Here is a 12,748-nt window from a genome sequence, read left to right on the forward strand (position 1 = left end):
GTTTTTATTTGTTTACTCGAATAAAATTTGCCTAACTCTGTTGTATAGTAAACAATAAAAATAACGTAAACAATGTAAAACGATTTATTAGTAGTCGGGTAAAATTAGATTTATATATGTTTAATTACATTAACAATGGCACCGATCCATGTAGCGACTGCATGCGCACCAGCATCTACATTTTGCAAATATTGAACTTGTTTTACGTAGCTAGCTCGTCCCACTCTATAATAAAATAATACAGCGTCAAAGTGTTAAGATTATTCATATTTACAACCATTTATGTAAATATAAAAACAATAATTTCATACTTGGGCTTCATATTCTTTGTCTCTTCGCAGACCCGCCAAGCTGTTGCCTCCACGGCGACACATATTTCTACTAATTCATTACTCAACACGTTTTCGTAAGTTTCGCACACAGCATTGAGTACGTCGATCTAGAAAATCATTTAAAGTTTATATATAAAATAAATGTAAAGAATTTTCAAGTCGAAGCTTCTCTGAGGCGAGTAATGTCGGATTCATACCATAGACCTATCTCCTGGTTTGGCTTTTCCATATTTTATTAAACAATTTAAACCACTACGCAATGCTCGAGCCAAAATATATAACCACCCCTCTTCTGGTTGAGCCAATGCTAATTCTGCAGCAATACTAGTAAAGAATAAGCAATATAATGCACCGGATGTACCACCCATTTGTTCTTCGGCTACGTGTGCCAATTCAGAGAAGACCGATGAAGGATGCGATAAACAATAGCTATCTAATCCTCGCAAAATCTCTGAAATTAAATGTACATATAGAAAGAACGTTCAACCGAAAGTTTCCAAAAATTTTTATGCAATGTAATTAATTCCCTAATTAGTGTCATGTAAAATTTTCAATATCGTTTGTTTGAATTAAAGGATTGTTTAAATAACCTGATTAAGTTTTTTATTATATTAGTAAGTACATACCAGTAGCAAGTCTTTTCAGTGTCGTGCCACAGTCACCGTCACCACAACCTCTATCCAAGTCATTGATAAAATTTTCTTTCTCGATCAAGCATTCGCAGGCTCTCTTTAAACACAGTTTCAGTAGGTTTTGTTGTTGTGCATCGATCTGTATTCCAACTTGTTTTATACTTCGTGTTACTTTTTCATGGACAGTTGTCTGTTTGCTTTCCAACGGAATACTATACGCGCAACCTGGCCATCGTGGTGCATCGGTAGGATCATCGAGACAACTGACGAAGACATCTTTATGACTTTCAGGCAATTTCAAAAGAGTAATATGTATCCCAGCACTGTTCAGCGACGTCATTAAGAGTCCCGAATATATACGCAAAAGCTTTATATTCATATTTTCTGTGTCAACAAAAATTCACAAGGGATTATAATTTGTAAAGTGTCCTAACTTCAACACAGGATATAAATATTTATGGCAATGGTAGTTGCAACTTACGAAGCTCTTTTGTCAGATCGTGGACAACGATTCCCTGTTCTAACTGACTAAGCGCTCCAAAATTATTAATAATTGCTGCAACCGAATCTCCGCTAACTATGGGCAACGAATCACATATACGTTTCAACATAAATGAAATCACTTCATTGCACGTTCTTAATTTTATTTTCTCGTATCCAGCTTCTCCGTGAACTCCCATTCCACATTCTATCTCATCTTCCGAAAGCTCAAACATCGGAGGTTGCCCTGAAATATGTGTTTTTAACATTAATTTTATGCCGATCTATACAAATAGATATACGTTCCATTCTTCTCGTCAATCATGCATCAAAGCATTTTATAATTAAATGTAATTCGTTTAAAGTTGAGAACATATTTGCCTAGATAAAAAGTTATCCGAATAAGAATTTATCTTTGAATTCGTTGCTCTCTCGACGCGTTATACGATAAATTATATTTAGATACTAACCGGGTATAGCGCAAGTAGTCAGACCAACTGCATAAGTGGCCATATTTTTCAAAACAATCTGTGCAGTTTCGTAAATGTTTTCCAGCGGTAATCCTCTTTCAGCCAACGCGCCAGCTATTTTACTAACAAACAGCAACCCACTTAGTCCACGTTTACCGGCAACGCCTTGGTCCTCGTTTGGTATACTACAATCTTCGTTTACAATTATTTCCGCCACCTACAATTTACAATGATATCGTATCCGACTAGAACCCACTGTATGATTTGCTTTATGATCTCACCTTCAAGCCTGCTTGTCTTGCCTTTTCAACTGCTATCCCAAAATTCAAACAGTCGCCAGTATAATTTGGAATCACTACTAACACGCCAGCTAAAAATATTCGACATTTATCGCATGTTCAAAATACTTCGTAATTCGATAAATTTATATTAATATTGCAACGAAAAAAAACCAGCCTAAAACTTAAAGAAATGTAGCTGCTATATATTTTATAATATGAAAATTCTAAGCTCATCTTTTAATTGTTTTGCAGAAAAATAACATTTCTATAGAACCGCAAATGAAACGATATTAGTTGTAATTTTGGTAACTAAAAATTACCTTGACTATATTCCGAGACACGCTCGATACAATAGGAAATATGTTGCGATGGTGGTGCAGCAAATATTGAGCCTGCTACAGAAGCAGTTAGCATGCCACGTCCAACAAAGCCTGTACGTAAACGGAAGTGTAACAATGTCATAACGATTCTAATAATTTACGGAACCGGTCTTACAATAGCGTGACATTTAACGTTTACAGAAGAAGTTTATAGATTTGACAATTATCCGTATACTTTATAAAAACACAAACTTTAATAATTTTAATAAATAATTACGCTGTAGTTAAACAAATTAAAATTTAACACAATTTCTACCGCAGTTTTACGCCTATCTATTTCGATTAAAAACTGTCCTTCGACACCTTTGACAGAAACAGTGTCAAAATTAATACTTTTTAACGTGTATTAAATATAAAGAGTAATCAACAAAATTTATCGCTTTAATTTCTATTGAATAAAACATGAAATTACCTGCTGCAAAAGGTTCGTGCCCACTTCCGCCGCCACATATAACAGAAACCTTATTTTTTCGTTTCTCGAGCTAAATTGCAATCCATCTTAATAAATCTATGTTTACATCAAAACAAACTGTCGCAATAATTGCGAGATTATTATTACAACCGATAATCAAATTAAATAAACTTACATGTGGCATCAGGACGACTTTATGTGACGCTTGATACTCAAGCTGCGGATAAGCGTAAGATACACCATACAGAGTTTCCGTAACAGCATCGTCGATCGAATTAATTAAGCTCTTCATAGTTGTCGATGGGAACTTCGTAGAACTTGCAACGGAATAAACGTAATGATCCAACAGAAGCGTCGTTCGGGACACACTCGGACCAACTGATTTTAGAGACTGACTGCTGCTATTTCCCCAAAGGTTAATGAGTTATCATCAACTTATGTAACACTTTGTTATGCATGCATTTGGCTCGCGTCAAAACAACGGAGCATTTGATAGATCTGACCAGACGCTGAGTAAGAGAACAGCGAAGATATAAGGATGACATACCAGTTGAAAAAAACGAATAATACAAATAATAAAGTGCCTTTATTTTATTAAGCATTCCTTACAGATCCTTTAACAATTTTTATGTCATCAACGGGTCTGTCATTCTTATCGGTTTCAACTAAGCCAATTCTCTTTACTATCGCCATACCAGTATGAACTCGACCTGTTAACAAAAAGAGACATTAAATAAAACTTATTTATGTTAAGCCACGTATACTGGAAATATGCTTTGCATTATCACTTCTGCGCACAAATGAGGCACTGTTTTACGATATTACTCAGCCAAAATTACAGCAGCAAATATAAAAATGTCTATATGAAAATATTATAATTACGATAAGTACTAATTTACCAAAAATCGTATGTTTTCCATCGAGCCACTGCGTAGGTGCCAATGTAATAAAAAATTGCGATCCGTTCGTATCTGGTCCAGAATTAGCCATAGATACTATTCCAGCACCTAAAGAAACAAAAAACTTTCATATCAAATTCGGAACGACTTAGATATTTTTCTGTGTATATTAAACATAAAACATGATACAAATTCCAATAAAATAAAATAATGTACACTTGTATTTATTGTACTATTATTAATAAATAAAAAACTTTTGTTCGTTTCTCTTATTAAATAACTATACGTCTATTATTTAAAATGTAAAAACAGGACAAGACATAATTGTATTCCGTAACGGTAAATTTTGAAATAGAAAAATATTATCAATAATGGACAAACCTGTGTGTTTTAGATCATCGTGAACTTCGTCGTCGAAGCATTCTCCATAAATAGATACACCACCTTTTCCCGTTCCCGTAGGATCCCCGCCTGAATAACATTCCATTATATAATTCTGTTTTCCAATATTTTCAAAGGAATAATAAAAGGAAATTTGTCTTAAACACAGTAGACAACCCAAGTCTTTTAATTCCAGGCTTAATTGCTCTAGACTTTGAAAAAATCTGAATAAGCTTAAAAAACTTATCAGAGGTCCAAATTTAGTGTAGAGATGATAGTTAAGTGAAATGTATAAAATTTTCATTAATAAGAATAAAAATTTGAGAGTTCAGAAAAAATGAAAATTCGCCTGTGTCCTTAGCAACCCAGGTTGCCTATGAAAAGTTAAAATAAGTAAACAACATATTTAGAATGTAAAACCATAATAATATATCACCTTGTATCATGAAATCCCTAATGACTCTATGAAATTTTGTTCCATTGTAATATCCACGTCGTGTAAGTTCAGCAAAATTTCTACATGTGATTGGAACATGTTTCCAATAGAGCTCGATGGTGATTTCACCCATACTATAAAATAGGAACATTGAATTAGGTACTTTTACTAAAATTTAATATCATAAATAAATGAAATATCAAGAATATCATGGTAGAAATCTCTGAAGTTGTGTACTTACGTTGTTTCAAGCGCTACAAACGGTGGTTGCCAGTGCTTATCGGGGATACCAGATATATTTGCAAGTGCCATTATTTTGTTGAAATGTTTCTCCTAGTGCGTTCCTTTTATTTCACCTGATATAAAATGATAAAAGATTAGAAAATTCGTTTATTAATTAATTATTGAACATTTATATCTTTTAGTAACGTACAAATTTTACCAGACAAATATATAAAGGCTGTTATCCAAAACTTGACGTCTTTCTTAGAATCAATTCATCATGACAACTGAGTTAAGCAAATTTTATTCTTGAATAACAAATACAAATTTTACATTTGTTCGTCAACCAATGTTTTTGCTTGTCAAAAATGAAGTCGAATTCTTGATTACCTACCCCCTCCCCGATTTTGACAATTTTGAAATATATTATAAAGGAAATATTGTAAAATTTTAAACAACTTTTTTCCCTGGCAAAATTATACACCGGTCAGTGGCTAGATTTGGCATAACTGATTGCATCCACGGCGATAGTACCGCCGCGATACTAGAAACGACGAACTTCCTTAGCGCCAAAAGTTTAACGGAGTGGTGGGGGTGGGGAAAACAAACAAGTATGCACATGAGCTCGGTACTTCGCTCAACTTTTTATAAGGTTCTTCTAACTTTACAGGGTTAAGGAACAACTTTTCCAATATTCTTAGAAGTTCTAAATATTCCTTACCAAAATACGCATTGTTTCCATTTTGAAACATTAAAATCATCCAATCGATTTTTCTTAAAAATTCGTTTTTGATTTTGTTTCACGCCCTATAGAAAAGTTGTCTACTACTTTTTTTTAGGTACCCATGAGCCCTATTTCAGAAAAAAGTTTCATTGAAATATATTCACTATTACAGGAGATAGTCACTAAAGTAGAGAGGGACCCTCACTGTACCCAGCAACGCTCGCGAATTAGGTGTGCAGCGTGTGGAAGCTTCTATTGCGCGCGGGAGCTCCTATTTCGCGCAAAATTAGAATTTCGAAAAGGAATAGGGATGGTCAGGTAGAAACCGCGGATACAAAAAAAAAGAACGAAGATACCCAGGTCTACGTACATACTAAACAACGTAAAGATTTTTTTATATACCAATAACGCCATCATGCGTATTAATCCAGCAACAACTACAAACTTGTTAAATAGAAGAGAAGGTAGCTGCTGCCTGCAGTTGATAACAACTGGTGAATTTCTCCTTACGTGACATAAATTATTGTCATTGATTGTACTTACATGCTATTTGTAAACAGTATAATAAATATAAATAGTTACAAAAAGATGTTTTAGGTGAGTTTAATATACCCTCATTAGTATAATAACATTGCTAAAGTCTAATCATGCCACCAAAAAAAAGTCAAAATACTTCAAAGGCGAATAAATCTAAAAATGCGGAAGGCACTAGTAGAAAAGAAGAAAAAAAAGGAGGAAATTCTGTAAAAGTATGTAAAAGTGTAAACTACACATATTCTTGTTCTAACAAAATTCTTTGTTTTATATTCTGAGATTTGTTTAATGATGCAAAATATAAGAGAATGTTTTTTAAAAGAATTATCATAGAATATCAAATTTCCTACCAACAATAAAGTACCCATTCCTGATTCTACTAAATGGAATAGTATTCAATCATTTACTTCTTTCTGTCATCTTATTTCATTATTTGATCGTAAAGGTTAGACATATATTATGCGAAAAACAATCAAAAATTTTGGAAGCTATGGAGAAGTTAAAAGCTGGACAAAAGTTCAATGAAATTGCTGCTACATATAGCGAGGACAAAGCACGATCTGGGGTAAATGTATTTGATATATAATATATAATTTTCTTTAAGGTTTAATTGGTTTAATGACTATTTAAGGGTGATCTTGGATGGATGACAAGAGGTTCGATGGTTGGTCCATTTCAAGATGCTGCATTTGCATTACCTGTTTCTTCACTTAGTTCTCCAATTTATACAGATCCACCAGTTAAAACAAAATTTGGTTATCATATTATAATGGTGGAAGGTAAAAAGTAAATAGCTTATCATTTTATAAGTATATAATATGAATAATGCTGAAGAATTGGGAACAATTTCTATATAAAAAGCATGTTCGTGTTTATAAACTGTGCTTCATGCTCTGTCAAGCCTATAAAGACTGTAACTTTATATGTAACTGATTGTTACTGAATATATGTGACTGTAAATGTTAATTCTGATATGTTTATGGCAAATACTATTTGAACTGGACAGGTACATAATATACTATACATTATACATCTTATATTATTCTTCCTTTGTATTTGTGAAAATGTAATAAATAATGTTACAGTAATGTGGCAGATGATAAATATTATATACTGTATAATAAATGAAAAATTATTTGCATTTCTTCGCTACTTATTTTAACATAGTAGTATTAAAATATAAATACAAAATGAAAGGTAAAGAAGGTAAATTTTCCTACATTATCAAAATAAACAAAATTTGTAAGAAGAAACATAAATAATTTATTTATTATCATTCACAACATATAAATTGTAATTTGACATAAATAAAGTTATCTTTATAATCATAAAGATATTCTTATAACATAAACATTATAATCTCCGAATATTCTAAATCGAGTATAAATAAAACACGGCGAATGATATTTTTTATTGACAGAAGAAAATGGCGGATGATATAGGACATTGTCAAAGTAAAATAAAAATTGGAAAAAGAAATGGTAGGAAAGGGATCTGGAAACGACCAGAACAAAGACAATTACATTCAATATCTCTTACCATTACATCTAGAAAGAATATTAGGAAATTAAGAGCACATATTGAAGAATGAAAAGCAAACACTGAGTTGCCAAGGGGTAAGGACAATACAAAAATGCAACACCTGCATAAAGATAACAAAAACAATTAATTGTCTTTGAAGAGATACAAAGAAACTTGGATTATCCAAGTCTTGAAACTCAAAACAGCCAACAATCTATTTATCTACATTACATGTATGAAATTCAACATAGGAAGAACGAGGGGATAAAGAAATACATTTGTTTGAAAACAAATACTACTTCATGGAACACATTTGACCACATTATGTCTAAGTTCTGTTCAGTCAGTTGTCTGGAATATATTATTTAAGAAATAAATATGCTTCTACAGCTTGCCCGATATTCGTAGAAAATGAAACATTCTACTGATTTTATAAAGCTAAAAGATATACTATTATAGTAAAATTATAAAGAATGTTTGTAAGAGACTTTAAGTAAACAAAAAATTTGGTATTCATTTATCAAATAGAATCATTCAATTTGTAATTAAATTATTACCACTAGTTTCTTTTGTATATTGTATTTATGTTAGATACGAATATTTGGATTGGTAAAGTGAACGTATTTTAATAGAGAGTCATTCTCCTCACACACCCATGGTTTTTTATGGTGACAAGCGACATCGTGCCAGTTTACTCCGTCGTTATAAAATTGATTAAGCACTGCTAAACAGTTTTCTGGGGCGCCTCCTTGTTGAATGGCTTCACGATTATCGGGCTGAGGTTTTCCAATACTGAAAGAGACATTATTTTTAATTTCAAATATTACAGAGATTTTATGTAACGTAGTCATCGATTCGTATTTTTTAAGCGTTTCATTCGATATCAAATATAAAATAAATCGAATTAAATTTACCCGCCACTTTCGGACCAGTCATTCTGAGATCGATCGGTAGTTGGCGCAAGTTTCTGTAATTCGGCAGTCCAGAACCAGCCGTTAACATGAAGAGGTTGAAGATCGGGTCTATCACAACCTTTGAAATCACAAAGACGACCAGATGTCCAAATGTATTTCACTTTATCTAGAAATCGAAATCAGAGTTTGTACATCCCTAGAATTTTGTGCTTTTAAATTACAGAAAATATCATGGATTATATTAGTACTTTGAACAATACGGCTTTTGATGAACTCATTTTCTGCCGAAGTTTCCAAAGATACGAGATCCATACATCTTTGTCTACAAAAATTTCTTCCCGCCAACCAATCGATCTCTTGTCCATTCGTTCTTGGATCAGCCCACGAGTAATAGTAACCCTTACCATTAAAGCGTTCGTGAATAATTCCTAAAATATTACAATTTATAAATTCAATTTATCTTGCTATAATATTTTTTAAAAAATCATTTAAATACACATTACCGTAGCTAAATTCTCCATTTATTGTAACTATTGAATTCGTGTAACTTGTAGTTTCACAATAATCGAAATAACTAAGATTTAAAATAATATTTTATCATTTTAAGAACTTTTTAATTTTTATTCGAAACTTGTACAAATGTATATTTATAAAATCATACGACTATATTAGTTTTTGAAAAATACATTGTAATTTCTATTTTATACAATTAATTACTTCCGTCAAAATATTTCGATATTTCAAATCTTCCTTCGTCTATATTTTACTCTCGATCGTGACAAAGATTCGTTTCTTTCAAAGTGAAAGTTACTAATTCAGTGTCGCTTGTAATTTTAGATATTACAGTCACGGCTTGGGCATTGGCATCGTACGATGTATGTTAATTATACAAACGACTTTCTCGAAGAGATAAGAAGAAAGTTTGTCACAGTTTATACAGCATATACAGGGTGTCCCACCTAAGGTGTTAGGTTTTTTTTTGAAACTATCCAGAATAGAGGCAACGTTTATGTTATGCTTATGGTTTACCGGTATGTTTCTATGACGAGTAAGGTAATTTTATTTATTTTAATGTTCTGCAGTTGAACGGAATCTTCATCATGTTTTACTTTCTAGATTAGCAAGTGGTGATAAAAAGTGTTAAGTTCACTATTTTGTAGGTTGTAATCATATTGTTTTGCAAGTCTTGCTTGTTAGGAATTGTCAAAGAAACGATTACATTTATAATAACGTTGACACAAATGTTTAAAGACAAAGAACATTGAAACAGTAAAATTTGTATTCAACAATAATTTTCATTGAATAATGGTTTATTGTTCTTAATACTGTCAAATGTTAATAAATGATACTTATTAATTATTCTAGTATTGATAAAGTAATTTTAAGCCTGTAAAACATTGAACTTAATGCCTTTTATCTTTGTCTTCAAGTTTTTATTGTGAAAGCTATATTTTTTACATAGTTTTAAGTACAAAAAATAAAAGAATGTATTGAATAGATAGTTGTTAGATTTAAAGAGATGTATTTATAAAATATTTTGTTTAAAGAAATGTATCTTACACTGTTTGTAAAATGTTCTTGTCTATTGGACTATATGTACAAAAATTATTATACTCAATGTGTTAGTTTCATAGAAAACAGTTCAAAAAAACTTAAATGATAATTCTATGCTAGTGAAATAAATGAAATTATTATTGTGGATATGTTATGACTATTCAAAATACTTTTATCAAACTTATTTTTATAGTTATATTACTTACTTTGCGCACACAGGGCAGGAACTGGTGGTTCCAAAATTCTTCCAGTGGATTGGAATTGTGCCATTGACATGGTAAAGAGTGTACCAAGGATAGCCAATTGCAACATGTCTCTTAATTATTTTTTTTTTTTTTATGAAATCTAAAAATATTATGTATATTTTATATTAGTTATTATTTTTAATTTTTATAATTTTATGTACATATATATTTTTCTGTTAGTATGATTCTGAAGAAATAACTTTAAAATATTTCAAACTTTCTATTTACAGGTAATTAATAACTTGTATCTGTAGAACTTCAATTTTTGTGTTTGTAATTACTCCTACACATTTAAACTCGGTTTATTATTTAGTTTGTTTAACATAGTTATGATTAGTCTTATTTGTAAGTCATTATCAGTATATTCACGTTTGTAATTAAATGTTAATTACGATCTACAGTCGTAGAATCTAAATATTCTATATATACAGAACGAATTATTTTCTTCTTTTTTTTCTAAAAGGTGCACGATAATGTAACGTCTTAAATCTTTTCTTTTTTTCTTTGAAGATTTTCCGTTACTGAGGTATTAATATAAGATTACTAGAAAGCACGCCAGGATCGTATATATTACGCGACATCGAATCAACGGTGCTCACCTAAAGACGTTCTCCAGGGAACTGAGGCGCTTTCTTCAGAAGCATCCCTATATATATGTATATTACAACGAGGACATCGTGTCAGTACTTTTACGATGTACAAGCATTTTCGAGGAACACTCGAATAATTTCGTGTGCTCCGTTTCGTTCAGTGCTTACCTTCTTCTTCTGCTTCGTATATTTATCTTTGGGCAGTATACTTTCAACGATATTTACAACTAATCATAACATAGAGTCTTTTGTTGACGAAAAAACGTAACCGCGTTATTATCCACTATTTTTGCGTATATGTAATTTACAAAATAATTACTTTGTATTAACTAATAAAGTTTTACAATTCCGCGTCTTATTATCGGGGCACTGAAAAATGAATAGATAAGCTATTCCATATTATTTTATAGTTGCTTATTACCAACTTGTTCGATAAATACCATCAATTAAAAATAGTCTTTTTTTATTCAGTTTAATTTCATCTTTAGTTTTTCACCGTGCCCCAACGATACAACAAAACATAATATTGTAATAAATACGAACAAAACTACTGGCCAACGCAAGTTTTAAATCATTAACGAACATACGATCTCGAACAACTTCGAAACTATTTAAATAAAATTCGATAACGTAAGTTTCATTTTATTATGTAAAAATCATATTTCCAAAATACTTTTGCATCGGTAATGGAGAACGTTTCGGGTACCGTTAGACATAATAATTTTAAAAGGTGATGTAGGTGACCTGGAAACCCAAAAAGTAAACCACAACGATTGGACGAATACGATTTCTTCCAATCATAAACATATCGATGAATTAATTTGAAAATTTAAACGAGAGATAAGCTTTCTAAGACACGAATCGCTTTAGACTAAACCCGAGATATTTTTATACATATTTAGTTTTCCAATAAAGTATTTAAACTAAAGAGAAATTTTACGATAAACTCCTGAATTTCCAACGAAGTCAAAAGTTTATCTAAATGTTGTAAAGGGTAAAAATTACCCATCTTTAAAACTTCTTTATAAAATTAATCATCTATATCCATTGGTAAAATTTCAAAACATTATATGTACTTCACGTTTTGGGTAACCATTATAACAAATAACAAATCATTTTTATTCCCTTGGTAGTTTTAGCGTTAAATTAATGTACTTTGAAAACAATTCTTCGAACATTCGTATATCGATAGCAAAAATTGACAATGTATTACAAAATTAACTATTAGAGGACGTCTAAAATATATCGAAAATATTACGAAGAAAGTACGTACAATTTTTGAATGTAAAACCTCGAATGAATGTTTGTCATGACAAAATTCGTGGTGAAAGTGGAAACGCATGGAAGCGGAAGGAAAACCGAAGGAATCTGTTCATCCACCCCTTCCTGACCTTCAAATAACAGAAACCGTTCGACCTATTTATAAAATTTATTTTCCTGTGTATGAATAATGAAAGTTTTAATGAAACTATAGCAATTCCCACCAAAACGTATTTTCTACATTTCTAAAATAATAGAAAGCGCTATTTAAATAGCCACGTGTACATATAATGAGGGCAAATATTAGAAATAATTGAGTTGCACGCAAAATGGCGGTGAAAACATCAAGAATGTTGACTGTAGAGTGTTGATCCATTTATTATTGCATATACTATATGCAATAATGAAAGCTATAATAAACGATAATAATTAAAATTTTCGATGTTCGTGATCTGAAAATCAAAGAAATATTTTATGTAGA

At 31.3% G+C, this 12,748-nt stretch overlaps 3 protein-coding genes and 1 long non-coding RNA gene across 14 annotated transcripts; 2 read left to right on the forward strand and 2 right to left on the reverse strand.

The window, feature by feature from the left end:
• Positions 1-69: 69 nt before the first annotated feature.
• LOC143344172 (triokinase/FMN cyclase) lies at positions 70-5,424 on the reverse strand. Of its 9 annotated transcripts, XM_076769961.1 has the most exons (11): positions 3,683-3,692; positions 3,163-3,388; positions 2,988-3,057; positions 2,516-2,626; positions 2,196-2,284; positions 1,915-2,131; positions 1,446-1,691; positions 959-1,348; positions 530-783; positions 312-439; positions 70-225 (listed from the first exon to the last, which is right to left on the reverse strand). In XM_076769961.1, exons 2-11 carry the CDS (start codon positions 3,277-3,279, stop codon positions 111-113), a joined length of 1,737 nt encoding a protein of 578 aa, XP_076626076.1. In that variant the 5' UTR covers positions 3,280-3,388; positions 3,683-3,692; the 3' UTR covers positions 70-110. The 9 variants fall into 9 exon arrangements, 4 of the variants coding, with proteins under 4 accessions (XP_076626076.1, XP_076626077.1, XP_076626075.1 ...); XM_076769962.1 differs by lacking the exon at positions 3,683-3,692 and having other exon boundaries at positions 2,988-3,010; positions 3,163-3,552; XM_076769960.1 differs by lacking the exon at positions 3,683-3,692 and having other exon boundaries at positions 3,163-3,552.
• A 719-nt stretch (positions 5,425-6,143) lies between these two features.
• LOC143344174 (peptidyl-prolyl cis-trans isomerase NIMA-interacting 4) lies at positions 6,144-7,496 on the forward strand. 3 transcript variants are annotated; one of them, XR_013080078.1, is made up of 4 exons: positions 6,144-6,398; positions 6,629-6,748; positions 6,815-7,189; positions 7,269-7,496. XR_013080078.1 is itself a non-coding variant. In XM_076769967.1 (4 exons), the coding sequence occupies exons 2-4, from the start codon at positions 6,297-6,299 to the stop codon at positions 6,971-6,973; spliced, it is 381 nt and encodes a 126-aa protein (XP_076626082.1). In that variant the 5' UTR covers positions 6,209-6,246; positions 6,290-6,296; the 3' UTR covers positions 6,974-7,496. The 3 variants fall into 3 exon arrangements, 2 of the variants coding, with proteins under 2 accessions (XP_076626081.1, XP_076626082.1); XM_076769967.1 differs by having other exon boundaries at positions 6,209-6,246; positions 6,290-6,398; positions 6,815-7,496; XM_076769966.1 differs by having other exon boundaries at positions 6,815-7,496.
• A 2-nt stretch (positions 7,497-7,498) lies between these two features.
• Positions 7,499-10,648, reverse strand: LOC143344173 (L-selectin). Its single transcript, XM_076769965.1, has 4 exons — positions 10,379-10,648; positions 8,867-9,046; positions 8,619-8,784; positions 7,499-8,496 (listed from the first exon to the last, which is right to left on the reverse strand). Exons 1-4 carry the CDS (start codon positions 10,482-10,484, stop codon positions 8,292-8,294), a joined length of 657 nt encoding a protein of 218 aa, XP_076626080.1. The 5' UTR covers positions 10,485-10,648; the 3' UTR covers positions 7,499-8,291.
• On the forward strand, positions 8,695-10,015 carry LOC143344175 (uncharacterized). Its single transcript, XR_013080079.1, has 3 exons — positions 8,695-8,770; positions 8,842-9,005; positions 9,456-10,015. It is a non-coding gene; the product is annotated as an uncharacterized LOC143344175 (long non-coding RNA).
• Positions 10,649-12,748: the final 2,100 nt, after the last annotated feature.

This window comes from Colletes latitarsis, chromosome 7 (genome assembly GCF_051014445.1).
Source record: "Colletes latitarsis isolate SP2378_abdomen chromosome 7, iyColLati1, whole genome shotgun sequence".
Classification (NCBI taxonomy): Eukaryota; Metazoa; Arthropoda; class Insecta; order Hymenoptera; family Colletidae; genus Colletes; species Colletes latitarsis.